The 25,339-nt window shown below is 44.4% G+C and overlaps 1 protein-coding gene across 1 annotated transcript in view; it reads left to right on the forward strand.

The window, feature by feature from the left end:
* The window catches only part of COL24A1 (collagen type XXIV alpha 1 chain), a 162,874-nt gene that overhangs the window by 31,945 nt on the left and 105,590 nt on the right, over positions 1-25,339 (forward strand). Inside the window, exons 3-4 of the mRNA XM_078603483.1 lie at positions 5,128-6,530; positions 18,642-18,695. Of these exons, the coding sequence (XP_078459609.1) occupies positions 5,128-6,530; positions 18,642-18,695 (1,457 nt within the window). The remainder of the gene's footprint in view (positions 1-5,127; positions 6,531-18,641; positions 18,696-25,339) is intronic.

Genomic DNA, 25,339 nt, shown 5'->3' on the forward strand with positions numbered 1-25,339 from the left:
CATTCTGCTGGTTGTTGGAGTTATTTGACCATACATTCACCACGCTGGTTAGTGGGGGTTAGTGAAGGTGGGGAGCATAGGCATTGGAGCATAGAAGCACAGTACAACTATGGCATTTTCTGCACTGCCCTCTGCTGACCACCACGGAGCGGAGCCTTGCAGCTGCCTTGACAACCCACACAAGCACTACCAAAGCTCAACCCTGCTTAGCGTCCACCATGTTACAGAACCAATGTTCGGTGATTTTGTGCTAGGCGAGCCAATCATATGCGGTAATCTTCAGATAATATCCTGATGAAATAAGCAGGTTATATCAAGGATCCATAATCACAGTGTGGATTTGTTTTACAGAAATACTGCAATACTCTGTGCCCCAAGCTGCACCAACTGTTCATGTCAACCTCTAAGCAGACACTTTAAAATGCATGTTTACATATGAATTGAGAGCATGGCATGGACAAATGGACTGGGTTTATGCTTGAGTGCTGGAGTTTTATCATTGCTGTCTTAAATCATTGTGCTCATAAAATGACTTAGCCAAGATGATAACGTTCATCGCACACGGTGTCCTGATTGATACATGGCAACAATTTCATCAATTGGGGGGGAAAGACATCAGTAACAACATCAAATGTAGCAATTTGGATGAAATATTTGAACGTTGAACCAATTTGACATTCACAAATCTCTCCGTAGATTACAGAAATATTATCCGATCAACGGGCTCTGTTTAGTCATTTGGGTTTCGTTTATAGGATGAATGTAAAATAAAGAGCCAAAGTCCTCAATGCCCCATTCCAGATACAGCAGAGCGTTAAATATTTAAATTGTTCTAGGCGGCAACCGCGCACAAGACACGTTTACCTGGAGACATTACGCTAGGAGCCTCGCCCGTATTTCAAGGTCCCCTTCCACATAAGCGAGCACTTGTTCACCCTCAAAGAGACGCCGTGTCCTCGCATGCAGCGGTGCCGGTTTCATATTTTCTTGTTTTGGTTTACTCCCATTGCTTTCCTGCCAATGTGGCGCTCAGGATGGAGCTCTGGCTGTAAAGAACAACACGTGTGGTCATGATACGTCTGCAGGTGGCTGATGCCGGCCATAATGAGGCCCTCTGTGGAGATGCCTTACTCAGGGGATGGCTGATACTTTGGATTGAATTCACAGCTCCAGAGGTACAAGCATCAGTTGATATTTAGAGCCGGCCCTATTTAGTTCATCAACGTTTCCTACACGTGTTCATTTGCCTGCAGTAGAATCATATGGTACACTACTGCAGAATTGACACAAATTTTGTATATGCAGCGTTCCAAAATGTACGGGTTCTAAAACGTGTTTGACAAGTCATTAAATTCTAGAACGTTATTTTTCAGTTATTTAAATGTACATCCTGCAGTGCAAAGCAACTTTTTCAGCTTAGCATTCACAAGAGTTCTGAGGTTTCAAAAACCCAGGTTTTCTGATGACGGTTACCCTATAGACGGTTGTGTTTGTGAGTGTGTATGTGTGTGTTTTATGGGGACTAGTAGTCGAGTGGTTAACGCGCTGTGCTACGAACCCGGCGATCTGAGTTTAATTCCTGCGCATGGCCAACACCAGTAATGATTACCTGAATCGGTCATGGCCCTCCCCAGTTCGACTCAGCCTCAAATGAGTACCTGGTGCGGTGTGTAACAAGTAAACCCGTAAAAACAAAGTTTTTCACTATACATCCTTTATATGCGTGGCGGCGAGAGTCTTCTCGTCCTCTGGCTTGAGATGGCTGCCACCTATGGGTCACATGATTGTTTGCCAATATTAAGCAATTGGTAATTAAATATTTAATTTGTTTTCCCTAAACAGTGTAAAATTTTAGAATTTTTTTTTCACAAACACAACGAGTCTGTGTGCAAAATGTCAGCTCGATTGGATCACGGGAAGTGGGTTAAAAAACGACCGAAAGATTTGCACGGTCGTAAGCAAGCAAGCAAGCACGCAAGCACGCAAGCAAGCAAGCAAGCGAACTTAATATAAAGGATTTACAAATTGCCGGGCGTGGTAGTGGCCACCCACCCCACTCGTGTACCGTTTCGGCCTTCATAAGTGCTCGCTAGCACCACTTGCCTCTTAAGTATGTTAAGGCTATGCGGGGGATCTTGGTCTTTGTGTGTGTTCGTATGGTGGTTTGTACACCACACTATGGTGACATGAGTTATATCCCTGGCCGTGGCTAACATCAGTGGCAAACGGTGTTTGAATTTGTCTTGGCCCTCTCCTAGGTTGACTCAGCCATAAATAAAGATATGTACTGGTTACAGTGTGTAAACATCAGAACTGGGGACACAAAGGTGGCCAAAAGTAGTACGTGCCTTGCCACCCATGCTGCCATTAATAGGAACTCACTAACAGCATTTGCCCCAACAGTCTGTAAGGTAAAACAAGGGGGGTCTTTGTGTATGTAAAGATATACGGATGTGGGAAGTGGCATATTTTAAATTAAATTAAAATATGCTCCAAGGAACATCCAAATATTCACTTTGGATGCAATGCAATACACAGTTTCACTTTCTTGCTGCAGGTCATAAAAGGCTGGCTTTAGAAATATTTTTTGCTCTGCCCACTTTTTACTTTATATAACTTTACACAAGCTTAATACAGCGATCCCTTCAACATGTCTATGAAGAGCCATTGTTCTGAAGGCCATTGCTGTATAAAATCATGTGGCTGGCGTATTAAGTTAGATGTCAAACCTTTAGCAATGCTATCACAAGCCACTATCATTGTGTTCTTGCAGTGGGTTATCTTTTGGTGTCTTATGACACTTAGCAAGCCTCTGTGGTAGAATATAGTCCCCTTTATTTTGTTGGCACCCGATAAATATTTGGAGGTGTTTAAAAAACATCTTGTATCCATCTGCCGTGTGACGTTTTATAATCGTGCATGGCACGCTGCTGATGGGAATGCTGCTGATGGGAATGCTGCCGATGGCCGCTCCCCTGCAGTGTCGGCGTACACTATTACAATTATTCAACTAATTTAGCCATGAATGCCCTCCAAACTGCAATCTGTTGAATGTAAAGCAAATTATCCGCAATGTGTATAAAACTGGCGCTGTGCAGTCGTCCTTTGAGACGTTGCCTAAGTCTATTCTGATTGTATTTCTCTTGTGAGTACGGTACTTGCATGAATTAAATCACAATTAAACTTACACAGCCTTCGCCAAATTAGATTAGCCATTTCTCGCATGTCTAATTTTTATTATTGCTATTATTGCTACTGCTTTAACAGAGCACGTATTTCAAGTTTAGTGGTTCAGTCTGGTTCTGTTATCAGTGGAAATGGATGTAGAGTAAATAAATGCGTACTAAACATTTGTAAAGAAGTTTAATTTCAAACGTGGGTGGAGTGTTGGCGCATTGGTTAACACACTGCGTTATGAACCTGATGACCTGAGTTTGATTCCTGGTCATGAGTAACATTGTTGGTGAGTGATATGTGAACTGGTCTTGGATGCCCGCCCCTCCACCAGCCAGCACTGGCCAGTGTGGTGAAGTATGACAAAACAATATCAATCCCCATGACTGTCATGGCATTCGCAAGCCTTCATCCTGCAGTGGATTGCCAAATTGTTCGTGTTGACTTTCATCTCTTTACTTTATTACTTATGGGTTGAATGTGTGAACCCTCTAATCACCATACATATTCTATGAAATACATTTGTCTTTCGGATAAAGTATAGTCTTGCATTTTTGTTAAATGTTTTCCTTGCTCTCAGTATAAACATTCACACAATACTTGAATTTGAATTTCCCCCGGCAGCTCATAGTTATCAGTAATGCAGTTTATTGTAATTGGCCACGAATCACTAATTTTGTTGTGAAGCATTTTCCGTAACACCCTCAACAAATTGACAGTCAGAAGCAAAACTACACACTCCTCAGAAGTTGGCACGCATTTTGCAAGTGCGTTATACTTTCATTCACAAGTATCGCCCCCAAAAGTACGACCAACGCTGCCCTTTGGCGCGGTTTGCTTTGACGCGATGACCCATGGCACAATGAACGGTTTTTGCCACCCAGCGCCTTGAAGAGGGCCTTTGAAGAAATTCCTGTTGCGTCCCACGAATTGATTCCGATTACTTAGATGGCCTCTGTGACACGTACCTTTTTATGGGGCCACGAGGTGAGTTAAGGCCAGGAAGTATAGGGTCTCAGGGCCATTAGAGAATCAATCCCAAACATGAGTGCATTGAAGCAGCAACGCGACTTTGTCACAGACCCTCAGTCGATCACTGTTTAAGTTAGAGCCTTAACAGAGGGAAACTGGTGAAATCTGGAGCGTTCATAATGTTTGTGAACATAAGCATAATGAATTTGATGAAATATTTTTTAAATATGCAAGCATCCTAAATATGTGCATTTATTTGAGGGAATTCAAATTAGAAATCAGGTTTGTAGTTAAAAATTAATGATCAGTATCTTAGTAGGAGTACAGAATTGAAAAACATAATTTTTTGACTACATGAATTTACTTTACAACCCTGTTCGTTCTCTCTACTCCTTTGAAATCAGTTTCCTCCTCACCTATACACTGAGTAATAGCAGTAATGTCCATTAATGAACATTGTAAAAAAAAAATCCGACCATTTATAGAAAAATGTCTCAAATTAACTTCATGTAAATAATGAAAAGAACATGACACGAATCAAGCAACCAATAGAAAAGGCAATTTGAATTTAACGTGGATCAATAACCCACCGAAGATAATTCCGGAATCACAGCACTCCCTCTTTCACCCCTAACATGCAAAAACCAGAGAGGAAAATACCCTCAACAGTGCCCCACATCCAGTCATCATCATAATCACCACCACCACCATCATTTGTTATTATTCCGTGCCTCCCATGCATTCAATGTCAGGGTGGGTGGAAGAAATGGGTATTTGAGATAATTACTCTGTAAGGAAGTGATTTCAGCAGCATATACAGTACCACGTTAAAAAACAATACAGCCGCACCGCAACCGCGCGCACAAAAATCCGATGCGCCGTTAATTGCCGCTTTCCCTCGTCTATTGCCAATTCAAACAAAACATGACCCCAGATGGTGAGCGTCGATGTGAGACCGCCCCTTGTCACCCTGCGTTGCAGATGTTGACGTCCTGCAGCGGCTGGGCCTCCCGAACGCGCGGAGCTCCTCGCCCGGCTCCCACCACGCCGAGCTGTCGGCTTCGGCCGTGTCCCGCGGCGTCATCCCGTCGCGCTCGGGCCTCATCTTCACTCGCGGCGCCCACGTGGAGGCGCCGGCGGACTCCGTGCTGCCCCGCACTGTCGGGGCCAGCCTGGCGCTGGTGGCCAGCGTGCGGTCGCACCGCGTCAACAACGCTTTCCTCTTCGCCGTCAAGAGCCGGCGCAAGAAGCTGCAGCTGGGCCTGCAGTTCATCCCGGGCAAGGTGATCGTCTACGTGGGCAATAAAAAGGCCGTGGACTTCGAGTACGACGTGCACGACGGCCGCTGGCACAACTTCGCTGTGGACATCGGCGACAGGGAGATATCCTTCTTCACAGCCTGCGGGCGAGAGCGCTCCGTCAAGAGGCTGATCTTCCGCAAGCCGGAGAAGTTCGAGGCGGATGCCGTGTTCTTCCTGGCGAAGATGAACCGCAAGGCGGTTCCGTTCGAGGGCAGCATCTGCCAGCTGGACATACTCCCGGTGGCGGAGGCGGCCGCCAATTACTGCAGCTACATCAGGAAGCAGTGCTGGCACGGCGACGTTTACCGGCAGCGTGCGCCGCAGCCGCCCTCCCCTGACCGAAGCTCTGCGCCCCGGCCGCTGGCAGCTCCTCCCGTCGTCGATCGCGACTCTTCCTCGTCAGCGGGGGCGAGGTCGTCTCAGGAAGATCTGGACGAAAACCACACTGAGCAGGTCTCGCCCGTCACCCCTTTGACTCCGCACGTTTTCGCAACGCAGCGCAGCGCCGCCGAGCGGGGCGGCTCCCTCTGGACGGCCCACGTGGACGAGTTGCCGCTCGACTCCATGGGCACCGCGACCACGGAGAGAATTCAGACGACGCTGCATCCTCCGGACGGCGACGCCGCCCCCGGCGTCGCCTTCGGCGAACCCCGGCACACGACCGCCAGCCAGGGGCACGGAACGAGTCAAGGCCCTTCGGATAACACCACCGAGGAGAACGACAAGCGGAGGAGGAAGGTCGCCGCCAAGAACAAGGAGACCCTCGCCACCATCAGGCAAAGCAGGAGGAAGACGGAGGGCCTCGCTTCTCGCCGTAAGCCCGACAGGCGGCCCAGGCCCGACCTCCTCGACCAACAGCTGGAGGGTCGACCCAGGGGGCTTGGACGGAAAGGGGGCGATGGGTCCGAGGGGTACGAGGAGGCCGGCAGGGACAACCTGACGCTGCTGTACGAGTGGGAGGACCTCATCTCTGGCGGCACGGGGGACGTCGAGGGCTACGTCGATGTGCACGATCCGGAGGGCGTCGTGGAGCTAGAGGTTCTGCCGGAGCTGCGAGGCCCCAGGGGAGACCCCGGCCCTTTGGTATGCGGCTTTCTTCTTTGCCTCATCGATGCCTAAAGGAAAACGTAAACTAAAACACAAAGAGCTCTTTTCTTCTAATTATGTGCCGTACTTAGGCTTTGTCTGTCGGTTGTCTGACGTGAGCTTCATGCGTCGTTCATCACATATAGAAATGCTGAAGTGTCCTGTTCTAGCGCGTTATTGTGGTTCCCAAGTGATGCCGTGGTTGAAGCCACTCCCATACATTTAAATACAGTGTCAGCACAGGCAGGGACGGCACTTGAGTGATATGATGGTGTGCCTGACTGTACATTTGAAAGTATTTTTTCTTGTTAACAAACTCTGCCAACTCAATATCTGGACAGCTCTGGACATGCCACATGGATACGTACCTAAAAGAGCTGTTTGTTCTTGTGTTTACAATTTCTTTAGGTTTGTGAGCAGTTTATGTTCGATACAACGTGGATGTGTTGTTTTTTACACAAACAATTTTATTTTCCAAATCAAAAGAGGTGTGCTTGCACTTATGACTGCCTTCTCAGCAGCAGCCGCAATCGTTCCCACTCATTTGGCGTCTGCCATCCCGGACCCTTTTGCTCCGCTCACTGCTGTTCTGGGCTATATCCACGTCCACACTGCAGACCTTAATACGCCTGGTTCACCACTTGAAACAGCCTTTTTCTTGGCCTGCCTCTCGGTCTCCGGCCTGGTGCTTCCATGGCGATCACCTTTCTTGCGATGTAGTTCTCCCGCTCGTCACAAGGACACGTCCCCCCCCCCCCCCCCAGCCATCAGTCGACTTTGCTTCAGCTCGCCTGAAGGTGGCTTCCTCGTCTCTTCATTTCCAAGCCGATCCAGGCTTGTGTTTCTTTGTGGATGTTATTCGATGTTAATTTCACCTCCGATTCGCACGGTTGGGTACGTATGGTGTGCGAAATAAGTTCACGAAGTTCAAAGTTGAATATATATTTTTTAATATTCTTAATTACCAAACAAAACACTTTTACTGTATATTCAAATGTTTTGGCAGGTGCGATGATGAGTGAATTTCGACTGTGCTGAGTGGTACGCAGCTCCAACTCGAAGCATTAAAGTGCAGCTAGTGCATTAAAAGCCCCATGGGGCTTCGCCTATGTGTGGGGGAGTTAGTCTGATCACGAATATAGGGCTGGGAATGTGAAGGCATCTTTTAATAAACAATAATCATTAAATCCCTTTTGCACTCCACTGCTGGATGAAGGGCCTCTCCATTCATTAGTCCATCATGGGGGTTGTTGGACCATACTTCGCAATGCTGGTCAATGTGGGTTGAGGAAGTTGGGGGGCGGGGGTCCATGACGAGTTCAGATATCACTCACTTCTGATGTCAGCCATATATGTATGTTGAACTTGTTTCGCACCGTACATAGAAAACCATTCTATGTACGGCGCAAAAGAAGGTGGGGGGCAAAGACAACAAACTAAACACAAAAAGCAGTTCTAAAAAAAAGGGTTTCTCAAGAAATGAATATTCTTTGAATGAATATACATGAGCACAAGACTTGAAAAATAGTAAATAATTCTTTGCACGCACGTTTTGATACATGTATTCTGAGCATAACAATACATTTTCAATCGCTGAACAGATGCATTGGTAACACGAATAATGGTTGTGGACCTTTTAAAATTACTCAGAAACATCACTACTTCGAGCCCGTACCAGAATTTGTAATCTCTCGCCTGGGCCTGTGAACCATGGGAACACGACAACGGACAAAGTGTGAACCAGCAAGTGAGAGAGAGACAGAGAGAGAGCAGAGAGGGACGCGGTGCAAGGGAGATGATTGGCACCTTCTGGCAATGGATTGTGCAGCTGATAGGGAGAAGCTTTGGCCCCTCGCCCAGTAAGTAATTCAGTAAACTTTTGACCCGAGCCGCCTGCCAGCAAGACATGTCGCTCCCTGTACGTTCGGCCCCACCGGTGATGCCACGCACCCCACAACATTTCGCCGTTGTTCAACCGGCGGCTTCATCATCAACCCCCCCTTTTGTTTCATTTGCCACTCGACACTGCAGCAACGCCAGAGAGTGGCGTTAATTGACTTGATGAACCGAATCAAAATGGGGTTGACTTGTTTGCGTTGCGATTTTTGTTGTTGCTATCCCTTCTGGTGATTTGTTTTCTTCGTCTTTTGTTTTAAAAAAAAAAGCTGAGGATGCCGGGAACAATTTAAGTTGACTTGTTTTAAGTGCTTGGCCAAAACGGCTCTGGGGGGGAGGGGGGGATGTGCGCGCTATGCAAACATTACCTCATTGATTCCTGTTGCGTGCATGCGTGCGTGTGTGTGCGTGTGGCCGTCCGGGCAGTGACAGGGAGGGTGAGCTGGTCATTCGCGTACCTCCCATGGGTCAGGGAAGCCCCCCCCCCCCGAGCGATTTTAAATCTTAGTTCGGCCACCTTAGAATAATGCCAATTTTGATGCCTCCCAAATTGCGAACGAAGCGGACGACGATTGGCAGCTCCGTCAGTCACTGGTCGTGAGATCACCTCGTTCTGTCAGGATTGTTGGTTTGAGCGCTAATCGTGACTTCTACATGGCCCAATGGTGATGCTGCAGTCGCTGCTGCTCCCATGTAAATTCGTGTCCGGTCGGACGCATTTTTTTTTTAGCAATGGGAACTCATCTTAAATTTCGATTTAAAGCTTTCGTGACTGCAGGGATTCATCGTCTTGGTTCTTTCGGTAAAGTCACGTAGAAGGGAAATAATCAAATAATAAAAATAAAACAATAAAATAATTCTCACGACGTTTCGGCTGCTTGCGTTGTGGCCGAAACGTCGTGAGAATAATTTTATTATGTTTTATTTTTATTATTTTATTATTTCCCTTCTACGTGACTTTACCGAAAGAACCAAGAATATGAATCCCTGCAGTCACGAAAGCTTTAAAGCGAAATTTAATTATTTTATTATGTTTTATTTTTATTATTTTATTATTTCCCTTCTACGTGACTTTACCGAAAGAACCAAGAAGATGAATCCCTGCAGTCACGAAAGCTTTAAAGCGAAATTTAATTATTTTATTATGTTTTATTTTTATTATTTTATTATTTCCCTTCTACGTGACTTTACCGAAAGAACCAAGAAGATGAATCCCTGCAGTCACGAAAGCTTTAAAGCGAAATTTAATTATTTTATTATGTTTTATTTTTATTATTTTATTATTTCCCTTCTACGTGACTTTACCGAAAGAACCAAGAAGATGAATCCCTGCAGTCACGAAAGCTTTAAAGCGAAATTTAATTATTTTATTATGTTTTATTTTTATTATTTTATTATTTCCCTTCTACGTGACTTTACCGAAAGAACCAAGAAGATGAATCCCTGCAGTCACGAAAGCTTTAAAGCGAAATTTAATTATTTTATTATGTTTTATTTTTATTATTTTATTATTTCCCTTCTACGTGACTTTACCGAAAGAACCAAGAAGATGAATCCCTGCAGTCACGAAAGCTTTACATCGAAATTTAATGGGAACTCTTTCGCACAGAGTCGCTCTCAACACAGCAGCGGCACTCGTGCGGCTTGGGTTGTATCGTGGGCAGCTGAGGGCCTCACTTTAAACACAATCCACGCAGGAAACCAAACAAATACCAAAATAGGTCTGGGGTGACGTACAGCGCCAACGATCCATTAACGCTCACCGCAACATATGTATATGTTTACCTGTTTCGAGGAAATCTGTGAAATATTGCAAAACACTGTACAACAGTTTACCGTCGTATGGCATCTTAGCATGCAGATTTCTTGATGTTCTACTGAATAGCACGAATGAGCACAGCCCAGGTCGGTTGGTAGGACTTTGTATGCTCTGTCGGTAGTTTAATAGTATTATGGTCAAAGCACTTAACACTGAGCAAGTTTGCAAATAGCTTTATCCTGAAAGCGATCCACTTATTTTTTATGAGGCATATGAATCACGCTTAAATGACTTCATTCACAAGATCCAGCAATTTAGTGCCAATCTCACGACCCAAGTGCTGAATCTGAACATATACAGCGTGATAAACTGTGTTGTACTGCACTAATAATGCAACTCAAATTCAAAGCGGTTTCTGTGCTGACGCGAACATGGGAAGGTGTTCGTCCCTCCTGTTGGCAAGTTTCCAGGCCTGTGGTGTAAAATTCCACATTCCTATGGTAGAGGTTTATCTATCCTGAGGACAAAAACTGATGACTTTCCACCAAGTGCTGTCTAATTTACTGACCATGAGAGGATGAAAGATTGAGTTCACCCCGGCCAGCATTTGAAATCATAACCTTCTGGTTCCAGTCTGTTTAACGCGTAGGATTTCGCGACCAATATCATCCATAATAGAGTTTTTTGGGGGGTTAGATCGTGTAAATGCATGCCTATAAAGGGCAGCGTACTTCAATAGAGATTACCATTGGTACGGCTATTTTAATACACAATAAACAGGAAGGACGAGATCAAAGGGCTCGCATAATGCGCATGCATAATGTATGTTCACTCAGTAATCCCCCCCGCCCTACTTTTCGTAAGAGCGAAAAGCGTGGTCACCACATCTACGCCTCTATATAAGGAACGAAACAGGTGGACTTCTTCACAAACCTGGCTGTCGCCTGATGAAGCTAGTTGTAATTACTGACGAAACGTCATACTCAGATTGTAAATGTTGTGGCTTGGCTCTCCAATACACCGGTGTGCTGCGCTAGTGACGAATTGGCATGTTCCGTTTACGTGACAAACCTTACTAGTTGGCTGTGTCGGGTGGTGGCAGGTTTTAACAACACATTTATATATTTACGCGATCAAACCCAAAAAAACCTCTATTATGGTTCCAGCCTGCGCATTGTATAACTACTGCGTCAACACGATCACGTGGAATAAATGTTAATAATTAATACATTAATATGGTATATCTATACCTGGTTGGATGACGTATTAGGGTGCACAGCTGGTGCATCTGCCAGGCATCTCAGTCAGTCAACCCATGGCACCTGGGTCTGTCCCGTGACCTCCTACCAGTGAGCCTTTGACTCTCCACGTGGCCTCAAAGCGCACCTTGCCTGGAACACACGCTGTGGTGACGTCACTGCCACTTAGTGGCGAGTAGTGGCTGTTGTTGTACGGACATTAATGCACTCTCAAGTCTGGATAAAAAATCATGTGGTTACGAGTCGATCACCGTATATTATGTACGCTTACTTTGTGTGCATGGCAGTTTACATATCAAGGCGACCGTATTATAATGTGCGACTTATCCGTTCCCCACTGTCACAATTCCAGTGGTGGCTGTGGCCTTATGCAACTGCAGAGGAATGACCGAAACTCATTCCACTGCGATATCTGATGACGTATCTAACTTCCAAGCTAGTTTAATCGTTTTGGCCTTGTGGTCTTTGGGCATCTGTGCGCAACAGATGATCGCCAGATTTTAAACGCGTGTGCGATTGAAAGATATAAAACCTGGCCGAACGTCAGCGATTTTTGAAAGGGAGTGTTTTTACATAGGTGCGTGGTGCAGCGAGTGAATATATTTCGCTCACAGGGGCACTGATTTCAAGATAGCCGTGCATGGAGCAGCAAGTCAGCTCAACCATTTAGGACAATTCTTGTTAAAATACTATGGACACCTCAGTTAGGCTAATTGCAAAGCCAATTAACGAATACATTATTTAAATGGTCAAATATTAATGTGAAGATTGTTCAATGCTTTCTGCCGTTAATATTTTTTGTTAAATTTTATTACGACCCAATCACTGTGAATTGCGAGCGACGCCGCTGTACCTTGTACGTTAGGCAAGCTGTGGCCTGGCCAGTGCTTGGATGGGTGCCCACCGGTGCAGGCCAGGTGCTGAGAGGTGCCACGAGGTCACAGTTCAGCCATGGGTGTGATCCAGAAATAGATTTGGGCCACTCACTGGATCGAGTCTGTCTGCAGATTGAAGCTATCTGTGCATAGCTTCAAGCATTATCCCCAAGTCTGGCCTTTCTCCAGGTTCTCTGGTTTACTTTCATATGCCAAACACTTAGAAATGGATTTGGCCAAACATCCCAATGCAGAACTCTCTTATCGATGTATTTCAAAACTCCGTGAGATTATTTGCATGTTGTTTGTGAATTATTGGCATCACTATTGCTATTATATACTCTAAAAACGTGTGTGTAAATGTTTTCACATAACAAACGCATACCAAAACCTCACATTAACAATGTAGCCAGTTAACGAAGAGGCACTGGATTTTTTTTTTACTTTGTTTTTTCCCCCAGGGTGCCTAACCTACACACACAGAGAGAGAGAGGTGCTTAATCGACTGGTTTGTTTTGTCAACCCGAGTGGTGGCAAAAATGCCTCGCCAAATGCCGCACGTTTCTTGTTCTTGTTCCTCCTTCCCTGCGACACCGAGCGATGCAATATCGCAATGTGGGTAGGGGGGGATGGGGGGGGCGGTGGCCGTGAGGAAAACCCTGCGGAGGAAAACGATGTCTGAAAACCGCGCGGGAAGGAATCGCCGGGCTGCCGCGGCCGCTGTTGCTGCCGCAGCTCGCGGCGGCAAGAGCGAGAGACTTCAAACGGCAAAAGAGTTTACGAGAGAGCAGGGGGGTGCGTTTCGGCGTCCATTCCTGCGGGGCGGATAGCGTGCACGCCGCGGTTTTTTTTTCTTCTTTCTGGTCGTTTGAGAGAGAAAAAAAAACGAGGATTGACCGATGCCAGATAGCGAGAATTAGTCGTGCGTCTCATACGTCTGGAAAGGCAACTGTTTCCCATCAACAAATCAAGGTTGGGGCTACAAAATAAATATGAAGTACTGGACGTTTGTACTTGACGTACACGTGGGGTGTTAATCAATCTACTGCTGGATGAGGGTCTCTGCACACCGGCCGGGTCGACAGGGTTATTCGACTTCACTACTCGGATCGGTGTGGGTTGTGAAGGCAGGGAGCGTAGGGACAGGATCATAGAAGTACAGGCCAAAACTATTTTTTTTCTCCACCGCAGTCTGCTGCCCCATCATCTTGCTCTGCAGACGCCTATAATGCCTGTCATGTGGCAAGGAATTGAACTCGACGGGTTAACTACTGCACCCCACTCGAGCGACCACCTATTAAGTTCACATTGTGAACAAATGATAGGTCAACGAAGTGGCTTAAAATCACGTGGAGATGTATAGCAGTCGAATACTCTGAACCCACGTTGAGAAGCATAGAGGGATAGTGCAATAATTGAGTTTGTCGTTCTGCCCTTCGCTGATCGCTACATTTCTCCAGAGCAGCTGGTCATACCTGCTATGCGTGGTGGTAACGCATCCATACACTATCCAGGCTCAATCCTGCTCACATTCCTGATGAGTTTGTCACATACGTTATGTAAATATTAATTATCTAAGAGAAGGCCTTTTTCTAAGAGAGAGCTGCAAACCAGCCATCACCCCAGATGCTGTGGAATGACTTACGAAATGAAACATACAATTGTAGCCTCTTACTTTATTCAAACTCTGTACGAAAGACCAATATGAAACATGTTATAATCACCAATGTGGCAATGCTGGTGTTGATGACATGCAGCAATCATCTGATATTCATGGACACCGTCACATAACCATACTGGTGCACGAATGCTGGGTTGTCATCTGTTCATTCAGCAGAATAATTCGTTTATCAATATAATCTTCAGAAATATTTCTGCTTTTCAGCACTGAGAGGCAACGCATAGCGAGCACGAACTTAACCCTATCGCTGTTTACATATATTTTGCACCACCTTCACAGCCGTTCATTCACTCACTCGTTTATCATTTCATTCATCTGAGATGTTTTGCCGCTTTGCACAACTGAGTTCCAACACATGGCCATGAACGTGGCTGTACCGCCACGGGAGGTATTCAGCCAGCGTTGCCTTATCGATGCAGCCTCCTCGATCCAGCGACATGCTGTGAATTCTCTGCACATAGTAAAATTGCCAAACATAATTCAGAGAGGGCATTTAATATTCTTTTGTTCACGGTTTGTCCTTCCATTAAATCAGCCAAATGTATCTTGGCTTCAGAATTGGAATATACGTCAAAGGTCAAGGCTAGAGTCAATTGTATGTGTGCACAGTTACAGCCATTGTGTCAATCCACCGCCGGACGAGAGCCTCGCCATGCCGTATGGGTCGTGCGTGTTATTCGACCATACTTCACCACGCTAGTCAGTGCGGGCTGTGAAGGCTGAAACATAAACGTGACAGCATAGAATCACAGTACTGTACAACAATATATAATTGCTCCACTACCCTATCCTGCCCACCACATAGCACAGCTTCTGAGCTTTCTATATCAACCTGGCATACAGATTAGTAATGTTTCCAACAGATGGTCAGACCAGAGGTCACAAACGGGTTTTGATTCCTTACCCGTACCCGGCCGCACCAGGGTCGCAAATGGGTACCCGTACCCAGCCGGGTACGGGTAGCCGGGTATCGGGTAGGGTACGGGTATCGGGTACCCGGTTGCGACCTCTGGGTCAGACTCTACTCTGCTTAGATTCTAAGATCTGATGTGATCAGGCACATTCGGGGTGATTTGGTCATTGTCAGATTCGGTCAGTTGAACTCAGTGCGCACTGTTTCGCTCTCTCTTGTTTACGGCACGAAACGCGTGCGTTGATAACGACCACTACGATCTTGGATTCGCAACGTCCCAGGGCTTGAGCGTGCTCACGATTTGAGCCGGGCTCATGATTAATAGCGATGGCCGAGTTGCCTGCCAGCCACGAACACCGCCACGAGTCACCCGCACTCAAAAGGCCGCACGAGTGTCGGCGCTGCTGCTGCTGCTGCCGCTCCTGCTGCTGCTGCCTCTATGGAGGCACGTTGACAGGCATGGCATGTTGACACGTTCTGTCCTCAAGATAAGATTTTTTGTTCATTAATTATGCGAGTTGAAGGCACGGCTATAAATATTCCTATGCACGAAACCGTGACCTACAGCTTGCGAGTTGGCGGTCGTCTGCATTGTTTCTTGAAATAGTTCAGAGGCGCTTGTCATCCCTGATTTACATTTTGTACCAAAGCGTCTTTCTTGCGTATAATGTTTCGTCTTCTTCTTCTCTCGTTTTGTTCATTTAAAGTTGGATAGTTGTACTTTTTGGGCCTAAGGGGCATGCATGAAATCTTACAATAATCACAAGTATGCATGCAGCCGTTTTGTCAATCCACTGCTGGATGAGAGCCACCACACTCTGTGCGAGTAGTGGGGCGGGGTTATTTTTACCATACTTCACCACTCGAGTTGAGCGTGGGTTGTGAAGGCGGAGAGCAAAGATGTGGGGGGCGTATAAGTGGAGTAAAACAATGGATTTAGTTGCACTACCCTCTCTGCTGCCCGCCACATAGCCCTGGAGCCTATAACAACCTGTTCGCACGTGGTGATCTCCTATCCAAGCGCTATCCAGGCTCAAACCTGCTTAGCTTCCAAGGTCCGATAAGATCGAGCGCATTCCAGGTGTGATGTGGTTAACTGCACAACAATCATACGGCATCTTGTGATGGAACCCTTTTTAAAAACATATACTTAAAGTATGCGTAAATTTATTCTTTTATACATTTAAAAAGCAAAGACAAAAAAGGCAATTCATTTCCACAGACTGTTCATTCGTTATAAATGTGTAACATCAGGATTTTAACAATTTATTTCGCCACATTTAGACACGCATTTCAAATCCGTGCACCGATATAACAATTCCAAAAGTAATTATTGAAATAAATCCATTAATCTGCGCCGTAATTTAATTTAAAATATTATTAATGTTAGCACGTGTCTACGTTCACAGCAGCGTTGGCGCTATGCAAGCGCTTGTGGTCTGTATTAATATCAGTTGGCTTCATTGTTTAGACTGTGAACAACGTCCACTCAGTGTGACGTCGCCCACCCACCACCATCTCGAGTGACTATTTGGGAAAGTATGCCCTGCTTGGCTTGGCCCAGCACGGGATGATCATTTTTCCCATCCCAACAGCTGACAATAGCCACATTTTGGAAGACCCGTAACTGTTTGCTGCTGCCGTGCAAAGCCCGTGGGCACAGCGCACGCTGAGCAAAAAACCGACATGGGTTCGGCGGTGTGTGGACTCGCGTCCATTCCTGTATCGCAGGCTATTCGTGGGGGTGCAGGGTAGGGGAGGGCGGTGTCGCGGTTAGCGCGATGCGCTACGAACCCGGCGACTCGAGTTTCAAGTTTCATTTATTAGGTATAGCCCTGTGAGCCATTCGGCTCTTGAATCGGGTGCAACCGCAACAAACAAAAAAACAAAATCATGAACATGAAAACATCTTAAAGTGACTATGTGCAAACAGAAAATCCAAGAAAAAGACCCGAGTTCTATTCCCGCTGACGGCTAATACCAGTGACGATTATCTGAACTGGTCCTGGGCCTTCCCGAAGGTCGACTCAAATGAGTAGTTGGTGCAGCATGTTAACATCGCCTCTATTGAGACAAAAGCGGCCGGGCGTGGTGGTGGCTACCCCACCCTCCACGTCTACCATGCCAGCCGTCATAGAGTATCTTCTTGGTTCTTTCGGTAAAGTCACGTAGAAGGGAAATAATAAAATAACGTAGAAGGGAAATAATAAAATTATAAAAATATCACATTATTAAATTTTTTTCTTATGTTTTATTTGTATTATTTTATTATTTCCCTTCTACGTGACTTTACCGAAAGAACCAAGAAGATGAATCCCTGCAGTCACGAAAGCTTTAAATCGAAAAGTCATAGAGTCTGTTAAGGCTATACGGGGAACTTTGTCTTTGGTAGGGGGGCAGAGGGGCTCTTGCACCATAGTTACAGTGAAGTGAGTTTGACCATCCTGCCTTTTGGCTGGCATTGTGAACTGTGTTTTGAGTTTTATATCACTGGGCTTTATTCCTTGGGTGTACGAAATCTCTTTCAAAGTTTTCCGATAAAAATGTTGCAGCTTAAAATGGCAAAGCGTTGTGCAATAAGGCTTACAACTCAAAGAATAATATGATGGATGAATTAATTTTTTTACAAGAGGCAATCGTTGATTTTTTTTTCCTGCAATATAAATCAAAACGTTAATTCGTATGGCGATCACAAAAAATTAACCCATAAAAACAAAGTTTTTCACTATAAATCCTTTATATGCGTAGCATCGGTTTTATTTTTTTATTCATTTCTGTTTTTCTTGAGTAAGAGTTTCATATTTATAGTGTGTTGACACACATCCAGAATAATCTTCTGTGTTTAGGAAAAATATATGATTGTGTTAGTGAATTTTTTTTTTCCTAAAAAGTGGAAAATTTTGGATTTTTTTTTCACGAAAATTGTCACACACAACGAGTCTGTGTGCAAAATGTCAGCTCGATTGGATCACGGGAAGTGGGTTAAAAAGCGACCGAAAGATTTGCACGGTCGTAAGCGCGCAAGCAAGCAAGTGAACTTAATATAAAGGATTTAAAAATGAATTCTCAGCGATGCATTCATAGAAATTGAGTAACGCTTCTGAGCGAGGCTTTGGGATGCAGGACGATGACAGCACATGATCAAAACACCTCTTGAACCTCCGTCACGTGCACACCCGGTCAGGGTCGACTTTCTCTTGCAACTTGTTTTCCGATGCGCAGCAGTACACTGTGCATCCTGTGAGAATGACTAAGCCAAGGGAAAGTACTGACCGAATACAAACAAGCAACCTAATCTGTACAAAACATTACACGCACAGCGAGACATAAATGAGCCCGAAATTAATCGATCTTAATACTTGAGTTGTATGAGCTGCTGTTGATTAAATTGCGTTAAGAATGCGCATTGCTTGCAGATAAACGTCCTTGGTATTAATTTCAACGTCTCGCCTTAAGGAGGGCTTTAAACAATTTCGAAAGGATCGTGGTGTCATTTTATGAACCGCAATGTTCTGAGCACCTGTTTTTTTTGTGTACGCCTCATTAGAACAGCTGCTGCAGCGCTTTCACATCACCGCACCTATGACATTTGAACGCGCCCGCGCCTGGCGCTTATCTCCGCGGCGCCGGCCGCGCGCATCGCGTACCTGCGTTCGCACACGCGCCACGCTGGTGCCGCAAAATTGAATAACTACAATGTGTGTTTTGTGATGCTCTATTTTCAGGGTCCTCCAGGTCCCCCTGGATCTCCTGGCCCCCCTGGGAGAAGAGGCCCACGGGTGAGTAGCTCGCTCAGACGCTCACGCGTGCGTGCGTGCTTGCGTGCGCACATACACACACGCATCCAAACATCCCTCGTTTGGCCCAAAGACTTCCAGGCCACATGCTGTTAGCGAGCAACTAATAAGACCGCCAGTGATACTGCAGGGTCATGTGACAAGCACCGCGCTTCCTTGGTCGCATTTGTCTCTCGATTTAAAGCTTTCGTGACTGCAGGGATTCATCTTCTTGGTTCTTTCGGTAAAGTCACGTAGAAGGGAAATAATAAAATAATAAAAATACAACAATAAATTCTCACGACGTTTCGATTGCAACACGGCCGCCACTTTTCTTTTTTTAAATGTCTTGCTGTGGTTTTCACACCTGATGATGATGATTGCTTGTGTTGCAATCGAAACGTCGTGAGAATTTTATTGTTTTATGTTTATTATTTTATTATTTCCCTTCTTCGTGACTTTACCGAAAGAACCAAGAATATGCATTTGTCTCCTCGGCGCTGATGCTCATTCACTGCATCAAGTACTCATTGCGGGCTACGTTGACTCGAGGCAGGTTTAAATTCCACTTGACATGAATTTTGTGCAAACCTGAAATTGTACTCTGGGTCAAGGCATGGTAGCACCGTACGTATACAGGCCACTATGAAACAGCTGTCCACAAAGACAACGATCCAACGTTGAGCCTTATAGACTCTTGAGGCATGTGTTGTTAGTGAGTACCTATTACCGCCACCATAGTTCCTGAGGGAGTGGTATGGCCAGCACTATGGCCAGCAGTTCTTGCTTGCTGACGTTCATATATCACATCAGGTGCGCATTTAAGGCTGAGTTGACCCGGTGGAAGCTCAGGATAAGTGTGACCAGGAATCAAACTCAAATAGCAGGGTTCGTTACTCCGTGCGCTAACCTCTGAGCCACCACTACCCGCACACAAAATGACAAAGATACCCCAAGGAGTGTGCGGCTGTTGGGGCAAGTGCTGTTAGCAAACGCCTATGAAGACGCACCACACACACACGTATGCATTCACACATATGGACACTGCTGTCAGTCATAGTGGGTGGTTTGTCACAGCAGGTACAGCCGTGCTGTAGGGTCGTGGTTCTCAACCTTTGTTGGTGGCTACTGCTGTAATCCCCTTGTTGAATTTTTATTCAACTGAATAGCCCCCCCCCCCCGCTTTCCTGACTCAACATGGTTCTGAGAAACAAATGTATGAATAATGAACGTCAATGTTTTAACCAATTTACCACTTAGTGAGGTTATCCTCACTAGCTAAGTAACTGCAAGCATGACGTAATTAGTTCGCACTCGCTGGTTACTGTTGAGTTTAGAAAGGTCTTTTAGAACGAGTTTATAAAGGTCTTTTATAATGTTCTAGATTACCATATTGATTTAAAATTGATCATAGTTATTTTACATTTGCAGATTCATACATGATTATTTACCAATGACAGTCATGTATGGTATAATTTCACACATTTATAAATCACCTCACGTGCCCCGTGGGACATTGCCACGTGACCCCCGTGACCCCCGGTTGAAAACCACTGCTGGGATGTGACCCGGGTGGTAGTCAGTGGGTCAACGTGGTCGACTGTGGCGCATGAGGCCATTGGTGCTACACCACCTTGCACGCTTTGCACCATGTGATCCTCCACGCCGGTGGTGCTGTAATAGGTCAGTCAATGTGTTGTTCAGCCTTTTAATTGTCCTGCTGTAGGTGGGCGTGTGTGCACATGAGTCACTACTACTTGCGGTTACTAACCAAAAATGACACAAACCCAGACGATGGCTATGGATTCAATGTATGATGACGCCATTGGAACTTGCGATCTGAATCTGGCCTGGACCTCGCCTAGATTGACTTGGCCTTTAAGAGAGGAACGGGGTCAATGTAAGCAGGGGGACGGGGGGGGCAATGGTGGCTGGGCGTGGTGCTGGCCCCAGCACTGATCTTGTCAACCTTAATCGAGTGCCACCACCATAGCAGCACATGTCCCAACGGCGTTTCTGTGCCAAGAATTGGAGTTTTTTTGCATTTGTGTCTAGTTTTTTTTACTTAACTCGCCAAATTGCTGTTTCAATGTATTTGTATGTAAAATAGCATTTAAATAATCATGGCATTGTACTGATCCCAACATAATTTAATGCGCGCAAACTCTAGACGTTTTTCAATGTTCAGTGTCCAATCGGCAGCGTCCCAGGCTTGCTGAAACCAATGCTTTGGTGAATTTGCCAATGTTCAATGGCAAGGGCCCTTTCTGTTTAAAATGGGTCACAGTTTAACGTGAAACTATGCAATATATAACACGAAATAATACATAACACAAAATAATAGTTGAGCGTTGTTGTGGAGAATACACTTAACGAAATAAATAAGCATAAAGTATACCTGCTTTCCATATTTATCTCTTCAGATTATAAAAAAACATACTATTGTTTTACACGTAAAAAGGAAGTTGTATGACTGATTTTTTATTATTTTCCCCACAATGACTCATTTCTTTTACGTGTTACACAAAATAACAGGTTTAATGTGTACACTAAGTCTGGCAGAAATAGATTAAGAAAAATATACGAGGGATGGTTTGGATTTTTTATTTACAATTAACTGAAAATAAAATAGAACATATTGGTTGGTTTTGTTATATGAACTGTGATGATTGAACACAGATATTCAAGCAAAAACAAGAGTAATACTTTTTGTAACCAAAAAAAATGTACTGTTAGACCACATGATGGTGAGACCAGACATTGTGGTCTGCTGTCTGCTGTGTGTGTGGCATCATGATAATGACATGAAAATCTGCAAACAATCATATGCAAGCATTCGTGATCACTGAAGTTTGTTTTTATAATCTCATGTAACTTTGAATTCACATTTTTGGAGCTTTGTTTAAAGAAAACACAACCCCCCCCCCAAAAAATAATAATTCCATTTTCTTTTAGCTCCACTCCTAGATTATACGCCCCTTGCCATTCAAGTTGCAAGATTTTTTAACAAGAAAAAACCCCTTTAAAGTCATGTTCGTGAGCATTCTAGCTACATCTCTGCAGTGCTATACCTATACTTGTTATTACATCACTTGGGTGCCCTCACCTAGAGCACTGAGTGATTTATATTAACGAAGCTTTGCACTCGTGCAACAAAACCCCAGTCATCTTCTTGGTTCTTTCGGTGAAGTCACGTAGAAGGGAAATAATAAAATAATAAAAATAAAACATAATAAAATAATTCTCACGACGTTTCGGCCACAACGCAAGCAGCTGTCCTCAGGTGAAGAACAGGTCTGTCGGAAAGACAGCGTCTGAATGAAACACCACCAGGCTTGGAGCGTATATTTAAGCTGGGTTGGAGGGGGAAGAGCGCCTTGACAAATGTAATTTGCATATCAAGAGGAATTTAGCATATTTATGGCAAATGCAGATATGGGATTAGTCATTACTTGTGTAACGCATTATTTTTATTATTTTATTATTTCCCTTCTACGTTACTTTACCGAAAGAACCAAGAAGATGAATCCCTGCAGTCACGAAAGCTTTAAATTGAAATACAACCCCAGTCCTCAGCCGAGATGTGTATACGTCCTCTTTCGTTTCCTCTTGTGCATATCTCACGTAAACTTTCATTTTGCACATGGGTTTTATTCTGTGCAGTCATTGGTAAATGGCCACGTTCTCCAGTCTTTGCGCAGTCATTTCATCGGATTTCGGTAGCCGTGCAGGATTGAGCCTTGTTAATACTTGGAATATACTCTTAGTTTTTTCGGTAAAGTCATGTAGATAAAAAATGAAATTAAAATTAATAAAAATAAAATAATACAAATCACGACGTTTCGGAGGCAACACAAGTCTCCGTCATCAGGTGGGACCGTCACAGCTAAATTTGCTGTGTCAAGTGATACAGCAAATTTAGCTGTATCAAGTGATACGGCAAATGTAGCTGTATCAAGTGATACAGCAAATTTAGCTGTGATGGTCCCACCTGATGACGGAGACTTGTGTTGCCTCCGAAACGTCGTGATTTTTATTATTTTATTATTTATTAACTTTAATTACATTTTTTACCTACGTGACTTTACCGAAAAACTAAGAGTATGAATCCTTGCAGTCACGAAAGCTTCAAATCTAGAAATACTTGGAATGCAAAGCAGGCGTCGGCTCAGCGCTGACATGGATACAGCGTTAGCCCCCGAGGACACCCGGCCACCTCGCACTTAAAAGTTATGATGACATGAGATGGCCACGTGGCCCGAGGGTTAAAACACTGACCAAGTAGCACTGACGTCCCTTCTGTTGCAGGCAGCAACCCACAATTAAAGCAGCTTTTCAAGTGTCGTGAGTTTGTGTCTGCGTATCTATGTACATTGAACTTCTTTCGCACCGCACGTAGCCAACCGTGCTAAATCAGAGGTGCGGGGGAAGGACAACAACCTGAGCACAGAAAGCAGCCGTTCTAAAGACAAGGGCCTCATCCTCGTCACCAGTGGCTGCACGCATTTAAAAAAAAATATTCCTTACTTCTATTTAAAGCTTTCGTGACTGCAGGGATTCATCTTCTTGGTTCTTTCGGTAAAGTCACGTAGAAGGGAAGTAATAAAATAATAAAAATAAAACATAATAAAATAATTCTCACGACGTTTCGGCCACAACGCAAGCAGCCGTCCTCAGGTGAAGACTTTACCGAAAGAACCAAGAAGATGAATTCCTTACTTCGTTTGGATAAATTGCAACTTTGAGAAGTGAAACATTGAGTTTGTTTGGTGTGCGACAAATACTTTCTTCAGGGTTTTAAAATGGTGTGCCGCTAAAATGTGCATAAAATTGGTCTTTTGAGGTGCTTTAACAGTAGTTATTTGACTTCATCTTCAGGCGTCATTCTTTGACACAGCGTGATGCACTGCTAGCTGTGAAAGTTACAAAGGAAATTTCATTATACCTAGTAGAGAACAATCATCATATATTTGCTAAGAAACCGAGAAAAAGAAAACAAATAAAAACTATGAACAAAAATTCGTGTCAATCACGCTTTAGGTGAATTGTTACAGACACTTCTACACAGAGATGGTATGTATACACACTCTATAATTAGGAACCTTGTAATATATAGATGGGCTGGATCACATTGTGTCTATATCTGGACTCCAAAATGGGCTGAGGGTGGAAGTAATTCATTCGTGGAAAGTTAAACAGAACCTCGCAAAAGTCGGTTTGAACGTCACTGGAGCAACCAGCAGGAAAATTTATGAGCGACGCAAAATAGAAAAATAACCTTTCCTTACAACGGATTTATTGAAAAAAAGCTCCAATTGGGATTTAAAAAAATATAAAGTATCCCTTCGTTCTGTTATTTTCGTTGGCCAACATGTAATCTCCCGTTAAGCAAGAAATTAATGTTCCCTTTTTCTTTCCACAGCGAATTGCTAACAGACTGCGATCATCAGAGTTATCCTTCTTAAACTTTGACAAACGATAGCGAATTGCTTTAACGTAAGCTTGTCTGCCTTGTGTAGCGCTCTCTTTACGTAACCATGCAAGTAGCCTGCAAATGACAGTTGCTAGACCTGAGGTTTAAAAAATGTGTTATCATGCTAGCAGGCCGTGCCTTCAAGGCAATGGACGTTTTAGCTCTTGCTTCTCGTACTTTCGATTAGTCTCTTTGCTCCGAGCTACACAAAAACTCATACCTTAGCTGGCATGTCACTGTGTCCTCCGAGTTTTTATTGCTTCACCTGTTAGTGTTTGTGTGCGCGTGTGTGTGTTTCTAATCGGCTTTTGGGAGGAGTGGCAGAGAGGAAAAGAAAAATCTGTACAAAAGTGTTCGTCTGAAGCCATAGGCGATTCCTTTGGCAGGAATGTTAACCTGTTCATCAGGTCTGCGACAGGGCCCACTTTGTGCTGACTGCAGGCTAACTTGAGGCCTACAAACATGCAGGGATCACACATGAGCTGAGCTTAAGAGAATAACGTAACGTTACAGGTCATATCATATCTAGAGCTGCTTCAGCTTCAAAAAACCATGTAACTGTGCATTTACGCGTTGAAGAACATATCACGAGGAGTAACATTGAAGTACAGAGGCTATAGCTTGTAGATAATTCATGGTAGAGGTGGCAAATATAACATGAATAATTTTAATTCTTCTGTGAACTTATACACAAATTCACAGGTTAGGTGCTCATTCGAGAATGACATGTTTTTTTATTTTACGGCCAGAGAAATTATCCCTCTCTGCAAACCTGAAATGATTCATAAAGAAGGCCAGTCAGACAAAATCTAAAAACTAAAATTTTCCTCCTGGGTCGCTGTTGAAAAGAATGTGTTGGCTCAATGTGTTAGCCCAATAGGCCTTACCGGAAATAAACTCATTGACTGACTGACTCTCAGTGTCAAAAAACAAAAACTAGACTTATTTCTTCAATTAACCTAATTTTGGTCGACAACTTCACTAAAGCATTAGCCGTTTACAATATACATGTAACGCCAGAGTTTGTTGACACATTACAGTTACAAACATTTTCATTGTCCTTCCCGTATCAGTCTGTTTATAAGAGATAACTAGAGTTGAGTTCCCACAGAGTGGTGCTAATTTGATTGGCCTTGCCAGGGTGATGGGCCATGTCAACCCCAGCCTGGAATTT

This window comes from Lampetra planeri, chromosome 20 (genome assembly GCF_965212315.1).
Source record: "Lampetra planeri chromosome 20, kcLamPlan1.2.h2, whole genome shotgun sequence".
Lineage (NCBI taxonomy): Eukaryota > Metazoa > Chordata > Hyperoartia > Petromyzontiformes > Petromyzontidae > Lampetra > Lampetra planeri.